At 39.3% G+C, this 24,314-nt stretch overlaps 1 protein-coding gene across 10 annotated transcripts in view; it reads left to right on the top strand.

The window, feature by feature from the left end:
* Positions 1–24,314, top strand: part of ADRA1A (adrenoceptor alpha 1A) — a 127,149-nt gene that overhangs the window by 82,743 nt on the left and 20,092 nt on the right. The window contains exon 2 of one of the 10 annotated variants that reach the window (XM_059176360.1): positions 1,913–2,437. The exons of 8 other annotated variants lie outside the window; for them this stretch is intronic. In XM_059176360.1, the coding sequence (XP_059032343.1) occupies positions 1,913–1,965 (53 nt within the window). In that variant the 3' untranslated portion in view covers positions 1,966–2,437. Of the gene's footprint in view, positions 1–1,861; positions 2,438–24,314 lie in introns of those variants that run through there. One more of the 10 variants, XM_059176370.1, reaches the window with a different exon arrangement.

Here is a 24,314-nt window from a genome sequence, read left to right as displayed (position 1 = left end):
CACTTAACTGACTGAGCCACCCAGGTGCCCTGAACATCATTTGATGTGCATACTGCTCATTTGTTCTTATTGGGAGAACGTCTGTTTAGATCCTTTGTCCATCCTTAAATTTGATTGTCTATTCTTTCATTGTGGAGTAACTGTATTTTTGAAGTATTATTTACAAACAATAAAATACTCACATCTTAAGTCCACATTCTGATGAGTTTGGGCCCATGTATATACCCATATAAACTATACCCTACTGAAATAAAAACTAAATCATCACGTCCTGCCCATGCTTAATAAATCTGTGCTCTTCTCAGTAAAACCATGGTATGGATTTTCCCCTGTATAGATTAGGTTTACCTGTTCTCAAAATTCATGTAAATATAACCATGCACGTACTATATTGTGATTGGCTTATATCATTCAGCATATTTCTTGAAATCCATCCTTTGGATGCAAGTACCAATCATTGCTCCTTTTTACATCTTATTATTTTCCATTGTATGAATATGTCATAATTTATTTATCCATTCTCCTGTGGATGGATATTTATGTTGTTTTCAGTTTGGGGGTCTATTGTGAATAAAACTGCATTGAGCATTCAGGTACTAAGCATTTTTTTGTGTGTGGATATGTATTTTCATTTCTCTTAGGAAATACCTAGGAGTAGAATTGCTGTCATATGATAGATACAAATTTAATATTATAAAAAGCTGTCAGTTTTCCAGAATGTTCTTACATTTTCACCTGCAATGTGTGAGAACTCCAGTGGCTACCCCACAATGTGGTATTGTCTATTGTCTATCTTCTTCATTATAGCCACTTTAGTGGTTCTGCAGTAATATCTCACTGTGCTTTTAAACTTCCTGTTCCTGGGGGAGCGTGGGTGGCTCAGTTGGTTAAGCATCTGCCTTTGGCTCAGGTCATGATCCCGGGGTCCTGAGATCAAGCCCTGCATCAGGCTCAAGCTTGCTTCTCCATCTGCCTGCCACTCCCCCTGCTTGTGCTCACTCTCTCTCTCTCTCTCTGTCAAATAAAATCTTTAAAAAATAAGTAAACTGCATGTTCCTGATGTATAATTATGCTGAGAATCTTTTCATGTACTTCTTGGCCATTATATACCTTCCTGTGTCTTTTTATTCAAGGCTTTTGTCTATTTCTTATTACCTTGTTTTTTATTATTGAGTTGTAGGATCTATTTCTATTCTGGATACAAGTGTTTTCTCAGATATTTCTATTGCATATACTGCCCTCAGGCTATATTTTTGTTTATTCATTTCTTGATGTTATCTTTTGATGAGCAGGAGTTTTCATTTTGGTGAAGCTCATTTATCCACTTTGAAGCCTTGCTGTCTAAGCCTTTCCCTACTCTAAGATCACCAAGGTGTTTTTGTATGTTTTCCCCTCAAAACTTTATAGTTTAGTTTTATGTTTAGGCTCATAATCATTATCAAATTATTTTTTTGTGGCTCGTGTAAGGTATCAGTCACAGTTCATCTTTTTTTTCCCGTACAGATAGACAACTGTTCCTGCACCATTTGTTGCAAAGACTTTTCCTTTCCCTCATTGAATTGCTTTTGTACCTTCGTTGAAAATCGGTTGACTGTATGTGTGGGGTCTATTTCTGGAGTCTCTGTTCTCTTCCATTCATTTGTATTCTTACACTGATACAATTGTTTTCATTACTGTATTTGTGTCAAAAGTCACAAGGTTAGGTAACATAACTCCTCCAACTTTGTTCTTCTTTTCCAAATTGTATTAGAAGTTTTAGATCACTAATGTTTCCATATAAACAGATGTATGGAGATGTTCTATTTCTTTGTACATCAGGTTTTGAAAAATTAATATCAAGTAATTTATCTTTTTCCTCTAGGTTGTTGAATTCACTGGCATGAAGTCCAAAATATTTACTTATTATCCCTAGGGGCTGTGAGTTCAGCAGAAGTCCGAGAGATCATACACATGTGGATACACTGAAGGTGAAACCAGCTACAATGGAGACCTTGTTCCATACTCTGGGCTTAGCTGAGACCCCAGGAAAGTATGCCTCAGAAGCAGGACTACTCTAGCCCTAGAAAAAATAATAAAACCGAAAGCCAACTCTCAACAGAATCACACTGATCTGCTTGACAGGTCTTCTAACAGACCCCTATCCTGTGCTTACACAGTGCAATACTTGGGGACCCGTTCAAGGGAACCCATCTTCAGATTGTGGGGACTTGTTTACATGGCTTTCTCCTCTCTAGGACCCTGTCTTTCAGATTCCGCCCATCTCCACATCCCGGAGCCACAACCTCTGTTTCCCTCACCCAGAGAGGTGTTCTCTGCCTGAGCATCACTTCCCTGGGCCTCAGTTTAGAAAATACCCCTAGGGAGACAGCCAGGGTGGATGTGGAGCACATCTCATGTATTTCCTTCTCTTGAGGATCCAAACCCTAAATGCCTAAAAACAGGTGCTTCATATATTGTGTTCAACTCTTTTTTTATTTTTTTTTTTTAAGGTGAGAGAGTGTGTTTACTGTGCTGTGGCTGGAAGATAAAATGTTGGAAAACTACATACTGGAAAAAATAATTAAGTGTGATATTGCTAACTCTCGGGATTTTTTTAGCTTATTAAAATCAACGTCCGTTACTAAAATTTGACACCATGTAAGGCATTGTCAAGAATCAAATATTAGTAAAGTAAAATACTTGCCCAGGGATCTCCCTGGGCAGGGAGGCAACGCAGAAAGAAACATACAACAAACTGTCACTTTCACTTGGCTTTTGAAGGATGGTAATCTCCACAACCCCCCCACCCTCTTTTTGTAAACTTTAGAATATTTTATAAGCTGTGTGTCTTTTCTGCAGGCAGATACCATCCAACTGCTATTTTTCATTACACTTTAGTCAAATGAGTCGGCTTTCTCTACACACACATTAAATGACATGTCAAGACAACTGAATTATTACCTCTGTCTGGGGAAATAATTTGGGAATGAAAAATGTCCTTGGAGCAAAATTAAATGAGAAGAAGCAGAAGGCAGGTGAGAGGTGACAGTGTTTATGACCGTGTAAGCAGAGGGATAAGTGTATTAGAATCTGCTTAATATATCAGGACTCCTTTTTAGAACATGTCACTTCTATGTGGGTTAATAAAGCTGTGCTTTCCTGAGTGAGAGAGATCCAAAACTTTGCTCACTCAGCTAAAAGAGCAGATAATTTGGAGCATCACTAGAAGCTATCCAGAGCTAACTTATTTGTCAGTGCAGATAAACAGTCACACAGACAATGAGCCTGACAAGCTGAAGACACATTTTATCCCCCACTCCCCTGCTTCATTTCAGCTCTTTGGACATAGTGAGTGCTCAACGACCATTTACTTGAAGTAATCATCATGTCTTGACCACTCTTCCCTTGAAGTTCCCCTCAAATCTCTTCTTTTTTCCATATTCTTAATAAACAGTTGAATACAGTGGTGCTGAGACTTTCGGTCTCAGGCTTTCTTTACCTCCTTTTTCTTTTTTTAAATGTTGTGTTAGTCACCGTACAGTACATCATTAGTTTTTTTTTAATTAAATTTATTTATTTTCAGCATAACAGTATTCATTATTTTTTCACCACACCCAGTGCTCCATGCAATCCGTGCCCTCTATAATACCCACCACCTGGTACCCTGACCTCCCACCCCTCCCCGCCACTTCAAATCCCTCAAATTGTTTTTCAGAGTCCATAGTCTCTCATGATTCACCTCCCCTTCCAATTTACCCCAACTCCCTTCTCCTCTCTAACTCCCCATGTCCTCCATGCTATTTGCTATCCTAAACAAATAAGTGAAACCATATGATAATTGACTCTCTCTGCTTGACTTATTTCACTCAGCATAACCTCTTCCAGTCCCATCCATGTTGCTACAAAAGTAGGGTATTCGTCCTTTCTGATGGAGGCATAATACTCCATAGCGTATATGGACCACCTTTTCCTTATCCATTCATCCGTTGACGGGTGTCTTGGTTCTTTCCATAGTTTGAGGACCATGGCGATTGCTGCTATAAACATTGGGGTACAGATGGCCCTTCTTTTCACGACATCTGTATCTTTGGGGTAAATACCCACGAGTGCAATTGAAGGGTCATAGGGAAGTTCTATTTTTAATTTCTTGAGGAATCTCCACACTGTTCTCCAAAGAGGCTGCACCAACTTGCATTCCCACCAACAGTGGAAGAGGGTTCCCCTTTCTCCACATCCCCTCCAACACATGTTGTTTCCTGTCTTGTTAATTTTGGCCATTCTAACTGGTGTAAGGTGATGTCTCAATGTGGTTTTAATTTTAATCTCCCTGATGGCTAGTGATGATGAACATTTTTTCATGTGTCTGGTAGCCATTTGTATGTCTTCATTGGAGAAGTCTCTGTTCATATCTTCTGCCCATTTTTTGATATGATTGCCTGTTTTGTGTGTGTTGAGTTTGAGGAGTTTATTATAGATCCTGGATATCAACCTTTTGTCTGTACTATCATTTGCAAATATCTTCTCCCATTCCATGGGTTGCCTCTTTGTTTTTTTGACTATTTCCTTTGCTGTACAGAAGCTTTTGATTTTGATGAAGTCCCAAAAGTTTATTTTCGCTTTTGTTTCCTTTGCCCTTGGAGACATATCTTGAAAGAAGTTGCTGTGGCTGATATCGAAAGAGAGTACTGCCTATGTTCTCCTCTAGGATTCTGATGGATTCCTGTCTTTTGTCCATTTTGAGTTTATCTTTGTGTACGGTGTAAGAGAGTGGTCGAGTTTCATTCTTCTACATATAGCTGCCCAGTTTTCCCAGCACCATTTATTGAAGAGACTGTCTTTTTTTCACTGTATATTTTTTCCTGTTTTGTCAAAGATTAATTGACCATAGAGTTGAGGGTCCATATCTGGGCTCTCTACTCTGTTCCACTGGCCTATGTGTCTGTTTTTATGCCAGTACCATTCTGTCTTGGTGATCACAGCTTTGTAATAAAGCTTGAAATCAGGTAACGTGATGCCCCCAGTTTTATTTTTGTTTTTCAACATTTCCTTAGTGATTCGGGGTCTCTTCAGATTCCATACAAATTTCTGGATTATTTGCTCCAGCTCTTTGAAGAATGCTGGTGGAATTTTGATCAGAATGGCATTAAAAGTATAGATTGCTCTAGGCAGTATAGACATTTTAACAATGTTTATTCTTCCGATCCAAGAGCATGGAATGGTCTTCCATCTTTTTGTGTCTTCAATTTCCTTCATGAGTGTTCTGTAATTCCTCAAGTACAGATCCTTTACCTCTTTGGTTAGGTTTATTCCCAGGTATTTTATGGTTCTTGGTGCTATAGTAAATGGAATCGATTCTCTAATTTCCCTTTCTGTATTTTCATTGTTAGTGTATAAGAAAGCCACTGATTTCTGTACATTGACTTTGTATTCTGCCACGTTGCTGAATTGCTGTATGAGTTCTAGTAGTTTGGGGGTGGAGTCTTTTGGGTTTTCCATATAAAGAATCATGTCATCTGTGAAGAGAGAGAGTTTGACTTCTTCATTGCCAATTTGGATACCTTTTATTTTTCTTTGTTGTCTGATTGCTGTTGCTAGGACTTCCAATACTATGTTGAACAAGAGTGGTGAAAGTGGGCATCCTTGTCTTGTTCCTGATCTCAACGGGAAGGCTGCAGGCTAACAAGGGGTCTTTCATAGATAGATTTGATGAAGTTCAGGAATGTTCCCTCTATCCCTATACTTTGAAGCGCTTTAATCAGGAACAGATGCTGGATTTTGTCAAATGCTTTTTCTGCATCAATTGAGAGGACCATGTGTTTCTTCTCTCTTCTCATATTAATTTGTCCTATCACATTGATTGATTTGCGAATGTTGAACCATCCTCGTAGCCCAGGGATGAATCCCACCTGGTCATGGTGGATAATCTTTTTAATGTGCTGTTTCCTAGGATCTTGTTGAGACTCTTAGCATCCATATTCATCAGTGATATTGGTCTGAAATTCTCCTTTTTAGTAGGGTCTTTGCCTGGTTTGGGGATCAGGATAATGCTGGCTTCATAGAAAGAGTCTGGAAGTTTTCCTTCTGCTTCAGTTTTTTGAAACAGCCTCAGGAGAATAGGTGTTATTTCTTCTTTGAAAGTTTGGTAGAGTTCCCCTAGAATTTCAATTCTTCTTTGAAAGTTTGGTAGAATTCCCCATTTGGTAGAATTTGGTAGAATTCCGTAGGTCCTGTGCTCTTGTTTTTTGGGAGGTTTTTGATCACTGCTTCAATCTCGTTACTAGATATCGGTCTATCCAGGTTGTCGATTTCTTCCTGATTCAATTTTCGGAGTTTATAGTTTTCCAGGAATGAATTCATTTCATCAAGGTTACTAAGCTTATTGGCATATAACTGTTAATAATAACTTCTGATGATTGTTTTTACTTCCTTGGTGTTAGTTGTGGTCTCTCCCTTTTCATTCATAATTTTATGAATTTGGGATTTCTCTCTTTTCTTTTGGATTAGTGTGGCCAGTGGCTTATTGATCTTATTGATTCTTTCAAAAAACCAACTTCTAGTTTCATTGATATGTTCTACTCTATCTTTGGTTTCTACCTCATTGATCTCAGCTCTAATCTTGATGATTTCCCTTCTTATGTGTGGAGTTGGTTTGATTTGTTGTTGATTCTCCAGTTCTTTAAGGTGTAGAGACAGCTGCTATGTTCTGGATTTTTCAGTTTTTTTGAGGGAGGCTTGGATGGCTATGTATTTCCCCCTTAGGACTGCCTTTGCTGTATCCCATAGGTTTTGGACCGAAGTTTCTTCATTCTCATTGGTTTCCATGAATTGTTTCAGTTCTTCTTTGAGCTCCTGGTTGATCCAAGCATTCTTAAGCAAGGTGGCCTTTAGCTTCCAGGTGTTTGAGTTCCTTCTGAACTTTTCCTTGTGATTAAGCTCCAGTTTCAAAGCATACATCATTAGTTTTTGATGCAATGTTCCATGATTCATTGTTTGTGTATAACACCCAGGGCTCCATCCAGTATGTGCCATCCTTAATACCCATCACCAGGCCAACCCATCCCCAATCTCACCCCCTTCTAAAACCCTTAGTTGGTTAAAAATTATTGAAACCCTCAAACAGCTTTTGTTTATACAGTTCACATATGTTGATGTTGCCATATTAGAAATTTTTAAAATATTTATTCTTTTAAAATAACAGTAAGAAACCCATGAATGTTATTATCAATAATATTTTTGTGCAAAGGAATTATATTTTCCAAAATAAAAAAATTTTAAAAATAACATTGTTTTGTATTTTTACAAATCTCTTTAATATCTGGCTCTCAAAAACAGCTGGAACCTCATCCCCACTTCTGCATTCAGTCTGTCACAATTAACACGTTATGACCACTCTAGAACATTCTGCTGTGTTCTTGTGGCAGGATGATAGCAAAAAAGCAAACAATGTCTTGGAATTACTAAAAAATCTGTTCCCCACTTTGCAGCCCTTTTGGAAGAGAGATTTGAGAACTGATCGTTGCATATGACTCTCTTCATTTCACACTTGATTCAAATCCTATGCCTACAAATATTTGATCAGTGAGTGAATAAACCTCTCCCATAGATCCTGAACACATCTACCATAGAATCTAGGCTGTATGTATGCCAGGATTCTCTGTGATCACAAACTGGAGAGGCTGCTGGGTTATCACTGTTGTGAATCTCAATGCCTTTGCTTAATTTCCAATAACTCCTTTCATCTTTGCCCACCCTCTTTATTTTAATCAAAAGGACTGTTTGTCTTGCCATCTTTCCTCCATGAGGGCTTCCCAACCTCATTGACCATCTCTGACATTTTTTATGGCATTGTATGTTAGGAAATACTGGTGGATCCTCTATGAGTCTGGGTTCAGAATGGATCCAGGAGGTAAGGACGAAAGTCTCAACTGTGTTTCTCACAGACCTTTAAACAAAATGGGTCAAAGACCAAACTCACTTAAGAGAATTTTAAGAAACTTAGAAATACAGATAGAAAGCACCCAAAAAATCAGGTAATAAGTGAACAGTTTTTATATTTAAATGCTTTTATTCTTTTTTAATTTTTAAAAATTTTATTATGGATATTATCAAATACACACAAAGTAGAGAGAAGGGTGCAACGAAGCTGGTGTACCTATCACCCAATTTTAAGAAGATACGTAGGCAGTTTTGTTTTATTGAATTCTGCACTCAGTACAGATCCTTCTGAAGCAAATTCTAGACAGCCCATCACTTAATCTGTAAATATTTCACTATGTACCCCTAAACATTACTCTTTTGAAATGCATTCCCATAATTCCATTATCATCTCTAAGACAGAAGCCAACAATAATTTCTTATTGTCAATATATCCAGTTAGTGCTGACGTTTCTCTAATTTTCTAGAATCTTTTTGTTTAAATTGAGATCCACAAAGGTTCATATATTGTGGTTGGTTTTATGTTTAAGTCTTTTTTACCCTACATGTCCCCCTTGATCTTGCTTTTTTATTTCCTTTCCTTGAAATTCTTATTTTTATTTTATTTGAACAGATAGTTTTCCATAGTCTAGATTTTGCTGACTTCATCCCCATGGCATCACTTAATCTGTTCCTTTTCTCCTTATAGCTTATAGAAATTGGTCAGGCTTTGGATCTAGAAGCCTCTATCAGATGTTTGTTTATTAGTTTTAAAATTAATTCTTAGGGAATGTATACTTCCATCAGGAAGTACATAATATTTTATCGACTCTCTTAAGATCTCAGTAAGGAAGACCGTAGCCTAGATCCATCAATTCGCTTTATTTATTTAGGATTGTGAAATGGTGACATCCTAACTCTGTCGTCCTGTCTTCCCTTGTTATAGCTTGAAAACACCTATGAAGAGTAACTACTACTCATCAACTGTTTGATTCACTGAGGAATAGGTGGTACAAGAAAGTCAGGATAAATGCTCAATTGTTTACTTGATTACCAACTTTAAAAATAATAAGGTGGTTATTTAACATCCTTCAAAGGTAATCAGTGAGGATCCCTCAACTCCCAGCATCATTAAAACTTCTCGGTTGAAACTCATTATTAATCCTTATTGGGATGGTTAATGTTTTTGAAATCCTTACTGAGTCTCAGACAGTAACAACTTTGGCCAGTGGTAACTTTTTTAGGCTAGTATCTGAGTACTTTTGGCATGGTCCTATGATCTATCATGACTACTCTCTGTGTGTGCATTTTTGTGTTACCTGCCCAGACCTGGAATCAGCCATTTCTACAATAGCCCTTCATTCTGTTTTTAGTGGAAAACAGTGTTTAGAGGATACAAATTAGTGGAGTACTAATTAAAACTGTATTGGTCGTTTTTCCTAGGTCTTTTTATTAGTCAAAACTAGGAAATATGATTTTTTTTAAGATTTTATTTATTTACTTGAGAGAGAGACAGTGAGAGAGAGCATTAACGAGGAGAAGGTCAGAGAGAGAAGCAGACTCCCCATGGAGCTGGGAGCCCAATGCGGGACTCGATCCCGGGACTCCAGGATCATAACCTGAGCCGAAGGCAGTCGTCCAACCAACTGAGCCACCCAGGCGTCCCGGAAATATGATTTTTTAAAAAAGATAAAAGCACACCATATGTTTTCCAGGTAACAAATCATTAGTTCATAGTATTCAAATAATAATAAATGGTCTTTTCCATTATTTGTAGCTCCTGTTTCTTTTCTTCTGTCATGGCATTGATGCAGTCTTCTAGAACATTGTTCATTAATTCTAATTTTAGACATCTGCATTTTGTTCATCGTAAACATTTTTAATAGTCAAGGGACAGAACAAAATACTTCTGCTCTCAGACAATTTTTTTTTGCTTTAGTTGTGAGCAAACTACTGCCCATGGCCTCAATCCAGCCTGCCTTTTTTTTTTATAGGCCTGTGAATTAAGAAAGATTTTTACATTTTTAAATGATTTTTAAAAATCAAAACAAGATGGAGTGCCTGGGTGTCTCAGTCATTAGGTGTCTTCCTTCGGCTCAGATCATGATCCCAGGGTCCTGGGATCGGGCTCTGCATCAGGCTCCATGCTCGGCGGGAAGCCCACTTCCCCCTATCGCACTCCCCCAGCTGTGTACCCCCTCTTTCTGTCTCTCTCTGTCAAATAAATGTATAAGTCTTAAAAAAGTAAAAATCAAAATAAATAAAAATCAAAACAAGAATGTATGTGGTGACACATGAAAATTACATGAAATTCAAATTTCAGTATTTTCTAAGTTGTTCTGTCATTGCAGTTTTGATTTCTACTGAGAAATTACCAATATTTTGCTGTGTCTCTATTTTAGTCATCCTGCTCTTAGTATAGCTTCACCAGTTTTGTCTAAGGGCTTTTAAAATGTACATACATATACAAATATACATATGCATTCAATATTATTTCATAGATAAAATTACCAAATATAGCTGTATTGGGAAGTGCACCTTTAATCAGCATAAAATAAGCCTCTTTATACCAAGAAATATCTTATGCCTGGAATTCTTTATTTGGTATTAATATTGCTTTCCCAGATTCTTTTTGCCTGGGCTTCTTTGTATGTAGTTCCAAACCAAACTATATTATCCCTTTAGTCATGGAATGGTATTTTGTTTTTTATTTCATTTGTATTTTGGTTCCTTCATAAATCATACATACTTATTTTTTTTAACCCTGAAAGTTTTTGTCTTTTTTTAATAAAAATTTTTATTTCTTATTCAGTTTTTGGTTCTCAGCAAAATAAGAGGAAAATACAGAGATTTTCCATGTACCCCCTGTCCTCACACATGCACAGTCTCCCCATTAACAACCCCCATAAGTGGTACATTTTTTTGTAGTTGATGAACTGACACTGACACATCAGAATCACCAAAAGTCCATAGTCTACAGTAGGGTTCAGTCTTGGTTTCGTACATCCTGTAGGGTTTGGACAAATTATGACATGCATCCACCATTACAGTGTCATACAGAAAAGCTTCACTGCCCTAACACCCTCTGTGTTCCACCTGTTTATCCTTCCCTTCCCCCTAACCCATGGCAACCACAATCTGTCTACTATCTCCACAGTTTTACCTTTCCCAGAATGTCATATGGCTGGAATCATACAGCATGTAGCCTTCTCAGATGGGCTTCTTTCTCTTAGCAATATGCATTTAAGGTTCCTCTATATCATTTCATGGCTTGATGGTTCATTTCTTTTTAGCAATGAATAATGTTCTGTGCTGGGTGCACAATTTATCCATTCACCCACTGAAGGACCTCTTGGTTGAAGATTTCTTCTACCATTCTATAGGTTACCTTTTCATTTTGTTGACTGTTTCCTTTGCTGTGCAGAAGCTTTTTATCTTGAGGAGGCCCCAATAGTTCATTTTTGCTTTTGTTTCCCTTGCCTCCAAAGACATGTCTAGCAAGAAGTTGGCTGCGGCTGAGGTCAAAGAGGTTCCTGCCTGTGTTCTCCTCTAGGATTTTGAAGGATTCCTGTCTCACATTGAGGTCTTTCATGCATTTTGAGTCTATTTTTGTGTATGGTATAAGAAAATAGTCTAGTTTCAGTCTTCTGTGTGTGGCTGTCCAATTTTCCCAACACCGTTTGTTGAAGAGATTTTTTTCCCCATTGTATATTCTTTCCTGCTTGTCGAAAATTAGTTGATCACAGTTGAGGCTTCATTTGTGGGTTCTCTGTTCTGTTCCATTGATCTATGTGTCTGCTTTGTGCCAGTACCATACTGTCTTGATGACAACAGCTTTGTAATTCAGCTTGAAGTCTGGAATTGTGATGCCTCCGGCTTTGGTTTTCAACATTCCTTTCTATTTGGGGTCATTTCTGGTTCATACAAATTTGAGGGTTGTTTGTTCCAGCTCTGAAAAATGTTGATGGTATTTTGATAGGGATTGTACTAAATGTGTAGACTGTTTTGGGCAGCATAGACATTTTAACGGTATTTGTTCTTCCAATCCATGAGCATGGAATGTTTTTCCATTTCTTTGTGTCTTCCTCAGTTTCTTTCATAAATATTCCATAGTTTTCAGAGTACAGATCCTTCGCCTCTCTTGGTTAGGTTTATTTCTTTTTAAAACAAAAACCTAGGTTTATGGCTTTTGGCTCAGTTGTAAATGGGATCAATTCCTTGGTTTCTCTTTCTTCTGCCTCATTGTTAGTGTATATAAATGCGACTGACTTCTGTGCATTCATTTTATATCCTGTGACTTTGCTGAATTCCTGTATCAGTTCTAGCAATCTTTTGGAGGTAACTTTTGGGTTTTCTTTCTATATTTTCTGAATTTTTTTTTGTGTGTGCCTTGGAACAACAGATATTTATTATTTTATAATTCTGGAGGTCAGAAGTCCAAAGCGCAGGGCACCTGGGTGGCTCAGTTGTTAAGCGTCTGCCTTCAGCTCAGGTCATGATCCCAGGATCCTGGGATGGAGCCCCACATCGAGTTCCCTGCTCAGCTGGAAGCCTGCTTCTCCCTCTCCCACTACCCCCTGCTTGTATTCCCTCTCTTGTTGTCTCTCTTTCTGTCAAATAAATAACTAAAATCTTCCAAAAAAAAAAAAAGAAAGAAAGAAAAGAAAGAAAGAAAGAAAGAAATTCCAAAGCAGACACCCCAGTTTTATCAAGATAGAACTGACATATAATAATACAATATCATTAATATCGTATAAATTTAAGGTGTACAACACCATCTGCTATATGCATATATTGCAAAATGATTGCCATGATAAGATTAACTCACATCTATCACCTCACATAGTTACATTTTTTTTATTATTAGAACTTTTTTTTGTTTGTTTTTGTTGTTTTTTTAATCCTGAAGACAATTTTTAATTTCTTTTTTTTATTATTATGCTATGTTAGTTACCATACAGTACATCATTAGTTTTTGATAGAGTATTCCATGATTCATTATCTGCATATAACACCTTTTACACTCTTTACAGCATGTGCCCTCCTTAATACCTATTGCCGGGCTCACCCATACCCTCACCCCCTTTCCCCTCCAAAACCCTCATATTGTTTTCCAGAGTCCATAGTCTCACATGGTTTGTTCTTCCCGATCCCCCCACTTCCCCAATTGTTCTCCGTGCTATTCCTTATGTTTCACATATGAGTGAAACCATATTATAATTGTCTTTCTCTTATTTCACTCAGCATAATCCCCTCCAGTTCCATCTATGTTGATGCAGATGGTGGGTATTCATTCTTTCTGATGGCTGAGTCATATTCCACTATGTATATGGACTACATCTTCTTCTGTTGAAGGACATCTCGGCTCCTTCCACAGTTTGGCTATGGTGGCTATTGCTCCTATGAACGTTAGGGTGCATGTGGCCCTTCTTTTCACTACATCTGTATCTTTGGGGTAAATACCCAGTAGTGTAAATTGTTGGGTCATAGAGTAGCTCTGTTTTTGACTTTTTGAGGAACCTCCATATTGTTTTCCAGAGTGACTGCACCTAACTTGCATTCCCACCAACAGTGTAAGAGGGCTCCCCTTTTTCCACATCCTCTCCAACACTTGTTGTTTTCTGTCTTGCTAATTTTTGCTATTCTAACTGGTGTAAGGTGGTATCTCAATATGGTTTTGATTTGAATTTCCGTGATGGCTAAAGATGATGAACATTTTTTCATGTCTTTTAGCCATTTGTATGTCTTCTCTGGAAAAGTGTCTGTTCATGTCCTCTGCCCATTTTTTGACTTGATTATTTGTTCTTTGGGTGTTGAGTTTGAGTTATCGATCTTGGATACCAGCCCTTTATCTGTAATGTCATTTGCAAATTATCTTCTACCATACTGTGGGTTGCCACTTAGTTTTGTTGACTGTTTCCTTTGCTATGCGGAAGCTTTTTATCTTGATGAAATTCCAAAAGTTCATTTTTGGTTTTGTTTCCTTGTGTTTGGAGACATGTCTTGCAAGAAGTTGCTGTGGCTGATGTCAAAGAGGTTATGCCTATGTTCTCTAGGATTTTGATGGATTTCTATCTCACTTTGAGGTCTTTCATCCATTTAGAGTTTATATTTATTTATGGTGTAAGAGAATGGTCAAATTTCATTCTTCTGTATATAGCTGTCCAATTTTCCCAGTACCATTTATTGAAAAGACTCTTTTTTCCATTGGATATTTTTTCCTGATTTGTCAAAGATTAGTTGACCATAGAGTTGAGGGTCCATTTCTGGGCTCTCTACATAGAGAATCACATCATCTGTGAAGAATGAGAGTTTGAATTCTTCTCTGCTGATATGGATGCCTTTTATTTCTTTGTGTGATCTGATTGCTGAGGCCAGAACTTCCAGCACTATGTTGACCAACAGTGGTGAGAGTGAACATCCCTGTCATGTTCCTGACCTTAGAGGAAAAGCTCTCAGTTCTTTCCTTATTAAGGATAATATTAGCTGTGGGTTTTTCATATATGGCTTTTATGATATTGAAGTATGTTCCTTCTATTCCTACACTGCAGAGAGTTTTAATCAAGAAAGGATGCTGTATTTTGTCAAATGCTTTTTCTGCCTCCAATGAGAGGACCATATAGTTCCTTTCCTTCTTTTTATTAATGTATTGTATCACATCGATTGATTTGCAGATGTTGAACCAACCTTGCAGCCCAGGAATAAATCCCACTTGGTCGTGGGGAACAATCCTTTTAATGTCGTGTTGGATCCTATTAGCTAGAATTTTGGTGAGAACTTTTGTATCCATGTTCATCAGGAATATTGGTCTGTAATTCTTCTTTTTGGTGGGGTCTTTGGTTTTGGGATCAAGGTAATGCAGGCCTCATAGAATGAATTTGGAAGTTTTCCTTCCACCTCTGTTTTTTGAAAAAGCTTCAGGAGAGATGATATTAATTCTTCTTCAAAATTTTGGTAAACTTCCACTGGGAGGCCACCAGGCCTTTTCATAGTGTGCCTTGCATTCAGGGTGATTACATTTCTTTGGTGGAAGACAATTTTAAAATGTCTTAGAAAATGACAAATTGACAATAGTTCATAGGGAATAAATAGGAATGAAGTGAGGTAATATGACAGGGATGCTGATGACGGAGGTTGGGGAGTTCGGTAAAGAAGTAATCTTTAAATGCAGAAAAGGCATCGCAGAGGAGGTAGCCTTAGAACTGAGAAAGAGAAAGATCTTGAAATGCGACCCCAAGGGAAGAGCATACCAAGAAGAGAAACCCAAGCATCAAGACTTTGAGTTTGGGAAATCTTGGCAGAATGCCTGGGTTCTAGTTCCTGTGAGGGGATGGGAGCGATGCCAGTCGGCAGAACGCGCGAGCCCTACCACAAAGCTTGAGATACCCGCGCACGTCCCTCATGCTCCCCTGAGTTACAAAGGCCCGGCCGGGCTCTTTGACCCGCGCCATTGTTTCAAAGCCTAAGCCGTGCGCCCCAAACTCTCCCCTGACAGAGGTGCGCAAAAGCCCAGCCTGGTGCTTACGGACCAGCACCCCGTTCTCAGTGCCCAAGACACGCGCCCGACCCATAGCCACCTCTGAAAGAGGTGCATGCAAGCCGGGCACTCCCAGCCCGGGCCAGTGGCAAAATCTCAGTGTGCGATCACTGCTTGGAACCTCTCTGGCGGTCCAGAGCTCCCAGACAGCTGCCACTGCCTTGGCTTTGGGTACAAGCAAAGGATCCTGCGCCCCCAGGGTCTGCAACTTGGAACCTGCTCTGCCAGCGGCCAAGGGGGAACTTATTTAGGCTCTGTACCCAGACTGAGGCTTCTCTCTGAGGGGGAGATCCGGGTGCGGTTTGTTTTCCTCTAAAACTACAAAAACCATCAAAGGCGGTCAAGGTGAGAGAAAAAAAAAAAAGTGAACACGCATAAAAACCGCCAGAGAACAAAAGCCTGAAAAAAACCAGTTTCCTCAGAGCCCACCCCCTTGAGGGGGGCAGGTGGACTTAACTCAGGAAACATCATTGACTGACAACCCACGTGGCAGGCCCCTCCCCCAGAAAACAAACCAAGAAAGAAAAAAAAAAAAAGAGGAAAAAAAAAGGACTACAAGAGAACAACCACTACTTCATAGGAAAACTTATATTGTTCACTCGTTCCCACTATTCCGGTTCATTTTTTTTTTTTTTTACACATAGGTAATTTTTTTAGCCTATTTACCATCACAGTGAGTTGTACAGTACATCAAATTCCATAATACCTTTCTAACCTGAACTTTTTGATACATACACCTATGTTTTTCTTTTGCATTTTTATTTTTTGAATTCCTTTTTTTAAATTTTAGTTTAGTTTAGTCTAGTTTATTCCTTTTTAATTTTATCCTCTAATATTCATATAGAGTTAAACTTCAAAGTAATCCCCTTTCCCCAATCAAAACTGCCCCTATAGGTAAACCAATTTTTAATCCCCTTTATCTTAGGAAAGTTGAGTCCTTTAACAAAGATATCAAGATACATCCAGGAAGAATCAAAACAACCTTCCTTGCACACACTGAGAATTTATAACCACTCTCCCATCTTCTTCCACCAGTGTTTCTGTGTTTTTTGTGTTTGTCCTGATAGCATATAAATTTTACACTTGTGATTCTCTTTGACGAGGTTCTTTCTTTATTTGCATATATATTTTTTTCTCTTGTCATATACTTGTATCAGTCTTTTTATCTCTTTTTGTTTGTCTACTTCATAAATCATACCTTGGGGCCCATCTGGGCTGAAGCTTCTTTTTCATCTTCCCTTTCTTTCCTGTCTCTCTCTCTCTCTTTTTTTTTCTTCTTCTTTTTTTTTTTCTTTTTCTTTTTCTTTTCTTTTGTCTCTCATTTGGGTGGGGCAGTTTGAGAAGTAAAAAGAGGTTTGGCATTAGCTATGAAATGTTTTCTTACCAAATGGCAGAGGGCAGTTCTGATAGCCCCCTTGTTGTCCTTGGCAGGGATGTATTTCTTGACTCTTATGAGGAAAATTCATGTTTTGTGTGAGACAGGCTTCCCGGCACACGCCCTCCTTGAGCACCTGCATGGAAAGAGCTAGCACGATGTTTAGCGCATAGCGGGCACTGATCATAATTCACAGTCACCGTCAGCTCCATATTGTCATTATGTTCCCAGTAGTGGTGCAAGAGCAAATAGACATATCTTCTCCAGAGAGAACTAAATGGATCAAAAACAAAAGCAACAACAACAACAAAAAAAACCTTACAGAACTTTCAACCATATAACCCAGATTCTTTTTTCTAGAAATTTATCTGGAGAAAATTCTCCATAATGTGCTTGCAGATCTATCCCCATGAAAATTTCTTCTGTAGTTATCTATAATAGAAAAAGTGTGGAAAGACCCAAATTTGAAATTAACAAGAGTACATAAATGAATCGTATTATATTCACGTGGTGAAATACTTTAGGATGCCATGAAAAATAGTGCTCTGGAGTAAAAATAAAGTAGAAGAATGTTCATGATATACTGAGTGAAGAAAGCCTGGTCACAAAAGCTTGTGCTATACTACTGGGTATTTACCCTAAAGATACAAATGTAGTGATCCAAAGGGGCACGTGCACCTGAATGTTTATAGCAGCAATGTCCACAATAGCCAAACTACGGAAAAAGCCTAGATGTCCATCAATAGATGAATGGATAAAGAAGATGTGGTATATATATATACAATGGAATACTATGCAGCCATCAAAAGAAATGAAATCCTGCCACTTGCAATGATGTGGATGGAACTAGAGGGTATTATGCTTAACGAAATAAGTCAATCAGAGAAATACAATTATCATATGATATCCCTGATGTGAGGAATTTGAGAGGCAATGTGGTGGGTTTGCGGGGTAGGAAAGGAATAAATGAAACAAGATGGGATCGGGAGGGAGACAAACCATAAGTGACTCTAAATCTCACGGAACAAACTGAGGGCTGCAGGGGTAGGGATTATGGAGAGGGTAGTTGGGTTATGGACTTTGGGGAAGGTATGTGCTATGGTGAGTACTGTGAAATATAGAAGCCTGATGATTCACAGACCTGTATCCCTGAGGTTAATAAAACATTATATGTTAATAAAAAATAAAAAGCTTGTGTTATAAATACAATCCCAGTTATTTAAAATGTATCCTTATTTAGAGACCATAGCATCCCACTTGACTTCTATTTCATGTGTATGTGTGTGTACAGGCTTGTATATGGCACCAGGGTCATGGCTGATACAGACCATCCCCATTTCGCAGGGGTTCATTTTATAGTTGAGAAAAACACAATCTTTTCTTGACTTAACTTGCTGTGATCTTTTTCAAACTGTTTTGGTTACAAAACACAAAGAAATGCTTTCCAGAAAGAAAGTGACTATACATGTTTATGTTAAGAAGTTTCTTGGAACTTCTTAACCCATTCAGTACTGCTTTCTATTTGGGGTCTAAATCAGGATCTCACTTTGCCTGTGGACATTTAGCGGTAAACACCCGGCACTGCAGGAGAGAAACCAGACTGCAGGGAATGCCCATTCTCAGCAAATTCAATACCAGGGGGAGCCGAGCAGGATCCGGAGCCAGACAGAGGTGGGTAGGAATCCAGTTGCCCTCCTACAGGCTGACTGTTCTTTGGCAAGTTATGAAACTCCGTAAGTACCGTTTTCGTCATCTGTAAAACGGGGAGAAACAGTATATACCTCACAGGTGTGATAAGGCAGTAAGGTAATGTACATATGAAGCCAGAAACTTGAAAATGCTCAATAGTTTACATCTGACCCCTAGAACCACCACTGTCATCCTAATGGAATTCTGAAGAATTCTTGTAGGTATTAAATGAGCTCACAAAACCTTAAAAACTTTAAAACCTGCAAAACACCGAAGGGGCACGTGCACCCGAATGTTTATAGCAGCAATGTCCACAATAGCCAAACTATGGAAAGAACCTAGATGTCCATCAACAGATGAATGGATAAAGAAGATGTGGTATATATACACAATGGAATATTATGCAGCCATCAAAAGAAATGAAATCTTGCCATTTGCGACAACATGGATGGAACTAGAGTGTATCATGCTTAGCGAAATAAGTCAAGCAGAGAAAGACAACTATCATATGATCTCCCTGATATGAGGAAGTGGAGATGCAACATGGGGGGTTAAGGGGGTAGGAGAAGGATCAATGAAACAAGATGGGATTGGGAGGGAGACAAATCATAAGTGACTCTTAATCTCACAAAACAAACTGAGGGTTGCTGGGGGGAGGAGAGTTGGGAGAAGGGGGTGGGGTTATGGACATTGGGGAGGGTATGTGCTATGGTGAGTGCTGTGAAGTGTGTAAATCTGGCGATTCACAGACCTGTACCCCTGGGGATAAAAATATATGTTTATAAAAAATAAAAACTTTAAAAAATAAAAAATAAAAATAAATAAATTAAAAAAAAAATAAAACCTGCAAAACAAAACAAAATATTGTCTAACTGCTAGGGGCCTTCTCATCTGCAACAGACAAAAACAAGAAACAAAGTGCCTGGTGTGGTAGAAAGGCCAGGTGTGCCTTCAAGAAGCAGGAGTTCCAGAGAGAAACACAGTGTAATAATTACACGGCCCCAGCTTCAGTCTGGGCACAGCACCACGTGGACAAGCACCTGTCATTTGCCTAATTGAATTCAGCCAAGTCCAAGAAAATCTTCAAGTGGACAAAACTACACCATTTCATTTTGTAGCTAAAATTTTAGCTTTAGTAATATTGGGCCACAGGCTATCCAAGAAATGTGAACATAGGTCCGTTGGTAGACATAATTTTTCCCCAGCACACTGAATAACAGAGTTCTGTCAGGGTACGTGAGGACTCTCAGAGCAGCTGCTCAGAGAAAATGACTGGCTGGCCCTTGTTGAAGGAGATGATTGAGGTTATCAGGAGGCCTCACAGGTGGCCAGAGCCTTAGAGCCAGAACAAGAATTCCAGATGCATCTCAATACGAAGAGAGACTCAGATAGTCCTAACATTTGGTTTCTGGCCTTCGAAAGTATCCCTGATGGTTAAAAAGAGATGAGGCGAACACTAATGAATGAGCAGGAGACCCTGAAGGATATGGAAGAAGGCATAGTCCAAATGGAATGAATGCTTACAACCGGCCACTGTGCCCACAGGGGTGTGGGATCTGAGGCCCAGACCAGGGATGAAACTGGCTCTCATCAACAGACTTGTAAGTGAGCCGTCAGGATTTCCTTCCCAGGGAACACAGAGCAACTAAAAGCCTGTGGCAGGAATCGGTATTTTCACACAGCACGACAGATGGTAATGATTTCCATTTGTTCTCCACGTTTCCCCTACTCTCCATGTTCAGGAGCTGCTGATCTCAGTTCTCCTTTTAGGTCCGGACTTTGTCTAGTGTTTTTAAGTGATCGGTCATACCTTCTGACGTAGGCTTACCTGATTATTTCTTAGGTATATTTTATTAATGGAGTTTTGTCAAAAGGTTCTTTGACAGAATATAATGTTTGTGGGTTTTTTCACACAGCCAATCACAACTATCCTGAGCAAACAAAATTTGAATGCTCAAGAATTTGTTTCTGTTTTAATGATTTGAATCATATATTTCTCTGCTTTCTGAAAAATAGTACATGGAATGTGTGATTAGGTTTCATAGCCCCTCGGATGATTGGTTTTGTACTGAACTTTGAGTACTCTAACACGGTGCACTATTTTCACCAGTAAAGCACAGACTGACTGTTAGATAACATAATCAGCATGACCTTTGGCAACAAACAAGTCTGGATTTGAATCTGAGCTCAGACATTTCCCTTAGTTGTGAATTAAACTCCCTAAGCCTCCATTTCTTCATCTGTAAAATGAGGTTGATAATATATTCACATAGGGCTGTACAGGGGAATTAAATGGAATAATGTTTGTGAAATAATTTGCATGATGTCTGGCATGTAATAAGTGCTCAATGAATGTCTATTCATGAATAGATCTGTTTATTAAACACCTACAATGCATCAGGTACAATGCCTATCCTGATGAAATTTTATGCATAGGGAGAGTTACTAAGCAAATTATCACACATGTAAACTTACAAAAACAACCATGACAGGTGCAGTGAGTGAAAAGCCTAGGATGCTTTGGTAGCATTTAACAAGAGAATCTGTCCTAGCCTGTCATCTTGGGTCGGTGGATGGATAGAAGGGGGTCACAGATAGTTTTCCTTGAAGAAATGGAATTTAGGTAAAAACCTAATGGATGCAGAAGAATTAGCACCACACTGGGGATGGAGATGGAGACAACATTCCGTGCAAAGGAAACAGCAGGTGCAAAGGCTCTGGGGCACAGAAGCAGTGCATGAATCAAGAGAAGATCAGAGTGATCAGAGGAGGGAGTCAAGGAAGGTATGCAAGGCAGGACAGAAGAGGGAGGGAGGACCAGATCATTTGGCCTGATGAGCCATGTTAGTGATTGTGGATTTCATCCAAGAGCATGGGAAGCATTTGACACAGAGATGTCACTGAACTGGAGTTGCATTTCTCAGAGATCATCCTAGAGAAAAGGGAGGACTATGCATTCATGCAGGAAACCAACAAGAAGGACTTTAGAAGTGACAGATGGTGGCAGCTTGAATTAGCCCATGACAGTGGATCTAGAGAGATGTGGAAAGGCTTGGGCAATGTTAGGTGATATCATCTACTGGAAATATAAGAAAGAAAGTATTGGGATTGACTGCCAGGTTTTTGTCATAAACAAGTGAGTGAATGTTAATAATCATTTATAGAGACAGGGAGCATGAGAAGACAAGCAGATTAGGGTGTGTCATTTTCACACATTAATATCAAAATTCCTATAGTTAATCTAAGTAGAAATGTATATATGGCTCATGAGCTCAAAAACCAAGCAAGGACTCAAATTATACACTTGATGTCTAAATGCTAACTTCAGATATTAATATTGAAAGTATACCTATTTAAGAGTTGGTTCTCTGAAAGGTCCTAGATAACTGGGTCTCCTCTTGCAGTTGAAAAATTTAATGGATTAATAATGGAAAGATTTTTGAAGGGAAGACCAAAGTTATTCATCTCTTCCTCCTGCTCACCAGCTCTGTAACCCTGAGCAAGTGTCATACCCTTTCTGTGTTTTTACAACCTTATCCATTTAGTCCAGATGTCAGCTTGGTTTTTGGTGCCTGGAGGGTTTATAGGAGAGTGGTTATAAATGATTCCAATGACAATTTGGATCAAAATGTGTCTGTTGGATCCTGTGTTTTTAATGAATAAAATTGAGGTATTGTTGAGCTATACGTAGACTCGTCCCACTCACAGAAAAAGGTAAGTCATGCTAAGCATATCATTTGTCAGATTCAGTACCATGTCCATATCTTTATATGCATTTTCCTCTTAAAAATACTTCCATCACACCATTTCTTTATTGCCATATTAAAAAGGAAGCAAGGCATTCAGAAGAACCAACTTTTCTTTCCCAGTAGTGTTTGCTCACTTAGGAAGATCTAAAACTTCAGGGTTTGAGTGCGCCTCCAAGAATATCATAGTAGGATGCTTTATGATGCTTGAGTCCCCAGTAAGATACCTCAGGAACTGTTTATCCATCCAATTATCCAACTGAGATTTCTCCATATCGCATTTATGTGGAAAGATGGAAGCAGGGTCAGCTCTGTTTTCAAAGATGTCAATAATCAAAACAGCGCCATACTCTATTGCCTTTTAAAACTCAGGAGAAATTTTTCTAGTCCTCTCTGCATTTGAAATCTGGTTTGCCCAGCTGTATTTAGAAGCCATGTTCAAGCTTCCAAAAAGACAATTTTTATTTTGAAAACAAGCTATTAAGATGCCTTCCCATGCTTGTTTTGTCAGTTGAACAACACCTGTTTTTGATGGAGTTGAGTGAGGCACTCAGCTGGTCTGGTCTTGTTTGAGCCTAGGACTGGGGTGAGGTGAGCAGAAGTCCACAGATGCCCTCTGTCCCTGGCTTAACCTGGGCAGGGGAGGAGGTATGCCAGAGCTGGGAGTGGAGATCAAAGTACTACTCCTATTCTACTTCAAACAGAACTAGAGAATATTCCTGGAGGGTGGCCATAGTATGAGGGAACAGGTCTCTGGGTGACCTGGTGAGAGGACCTGGTGTGTCATTTCCAAGTAGAGAATTATCCAGAGAACTCAGATTTGGCATCTCTATGGTCAGTGCAGAACCAGAAGTCCATCTGCCCGCTCGCCTGTTTACCTATTACCACATAAGGGCCGGCCGACTCACCCATGTCCTTGCTGGCAAGACTCTGGGATGAAACCTGCCTTAACCTTTAAGCACACAGCAAAGGGACGTCCTTCTGAGAAAGTCCCTCACTGCCTCCCTGGGTGACCAGTTTTGATTGTTTGTGTCACTGCTCCGGATTTGTGGCATTTGTCCTTGGATTCCCATCCCACAAAGAGGAGAGGCTGCTGAAGATGATCTCATCTTTTTTTTTTTAGGATTTTTACTTATTTGACAAAGAGAGCACAAGTAGGGAGAGGGAGAGGAAGAGAGGGAGAAACAGGCTCTCCGCCGAGGAGGGAACCCAATGTGGGGCTCAATCCCAGGACCCTGGGATCATGACCTGAGCCAAAGGCAGAGGCTTAACCAACTGAGCCACCCACATGCCTAAGATGATTTCATCTTAATTACAGGCTTCAGCCTTTCCTGTAAGACCCTATAAAATGCTTTTATAAGCACTGGAGTAATAATTTCAGGTAGTACCTGTGACTTAGCTGTACAAAATTATTTACAGAATGGTTTTGTTTTTATGTAAATACGAGAGTCTCATAGATCAGGAAGATAAAGTGTTGGAATGTGAGGTAAGACAGCACCTCTTTCCCCATTTACGAGTATGTTTCCAGCTCTAAGTACTTCAAGTGAGAATTTTATTCAAAATGCTATTTTCTTCCATCAACAAATGGCATCCACTGATTCAGTACTGTGAATCATGCTCCTCACTGAGGAGCAAGTGAGGTCTGAGAAGTGCTGTGTGTCCTTGGAGAGGCTAGAACCGTACGGATGGACTGTGTCATTCATTCAGAAGTGTTTATCATGGCTCACCATATGCCATATGCTGTCATAGGTGTGGAGGATACAGCAGTAAAATGGAAACTCCTGCCCCTCAGGGAGTTTATATTCAAGAAAACGGGAGGTGATGAGTACTACAGAGAAAAATGCTAAGGTCCAGGGCTTAGGGGGAATGGAGAGAAAGTGAGATAGACCGCCAGGCAGGAGGGGTTCGTGGGTGAGCTGGATTTTGAACACAGCTTTGAAGATCAACAACCAGAATGGACTCCAGTTAGAATGGATACAAGGGAGAGGCTCAGTCACGGAGAGGGGAGCAGGAGAGCGAGGGAGAGAAGCCCATGAGCTGAGGCCATGGTCACCTTGGTGGATTGACAGAGTTA

The sequence above is a fragment of the Mustela lutreola genome, chromosome 1 (genome assembly GCF_030435805.1).
Source record: "Mustela lutreola isolate mMusLut2 chromosome 1, mMusLut2.pri, whole genome shotgun sequence".
In the NCBI taxonomy this organism is placed as follows: Eukaryota; Metazoa; Chordata; class Mammalia; order Carnivora; family Mustelidae; genus Mustela; species Mustela lutreola.
This window is presented reverse-complemented; position numbering and strand designations above follow the sequence as displayed.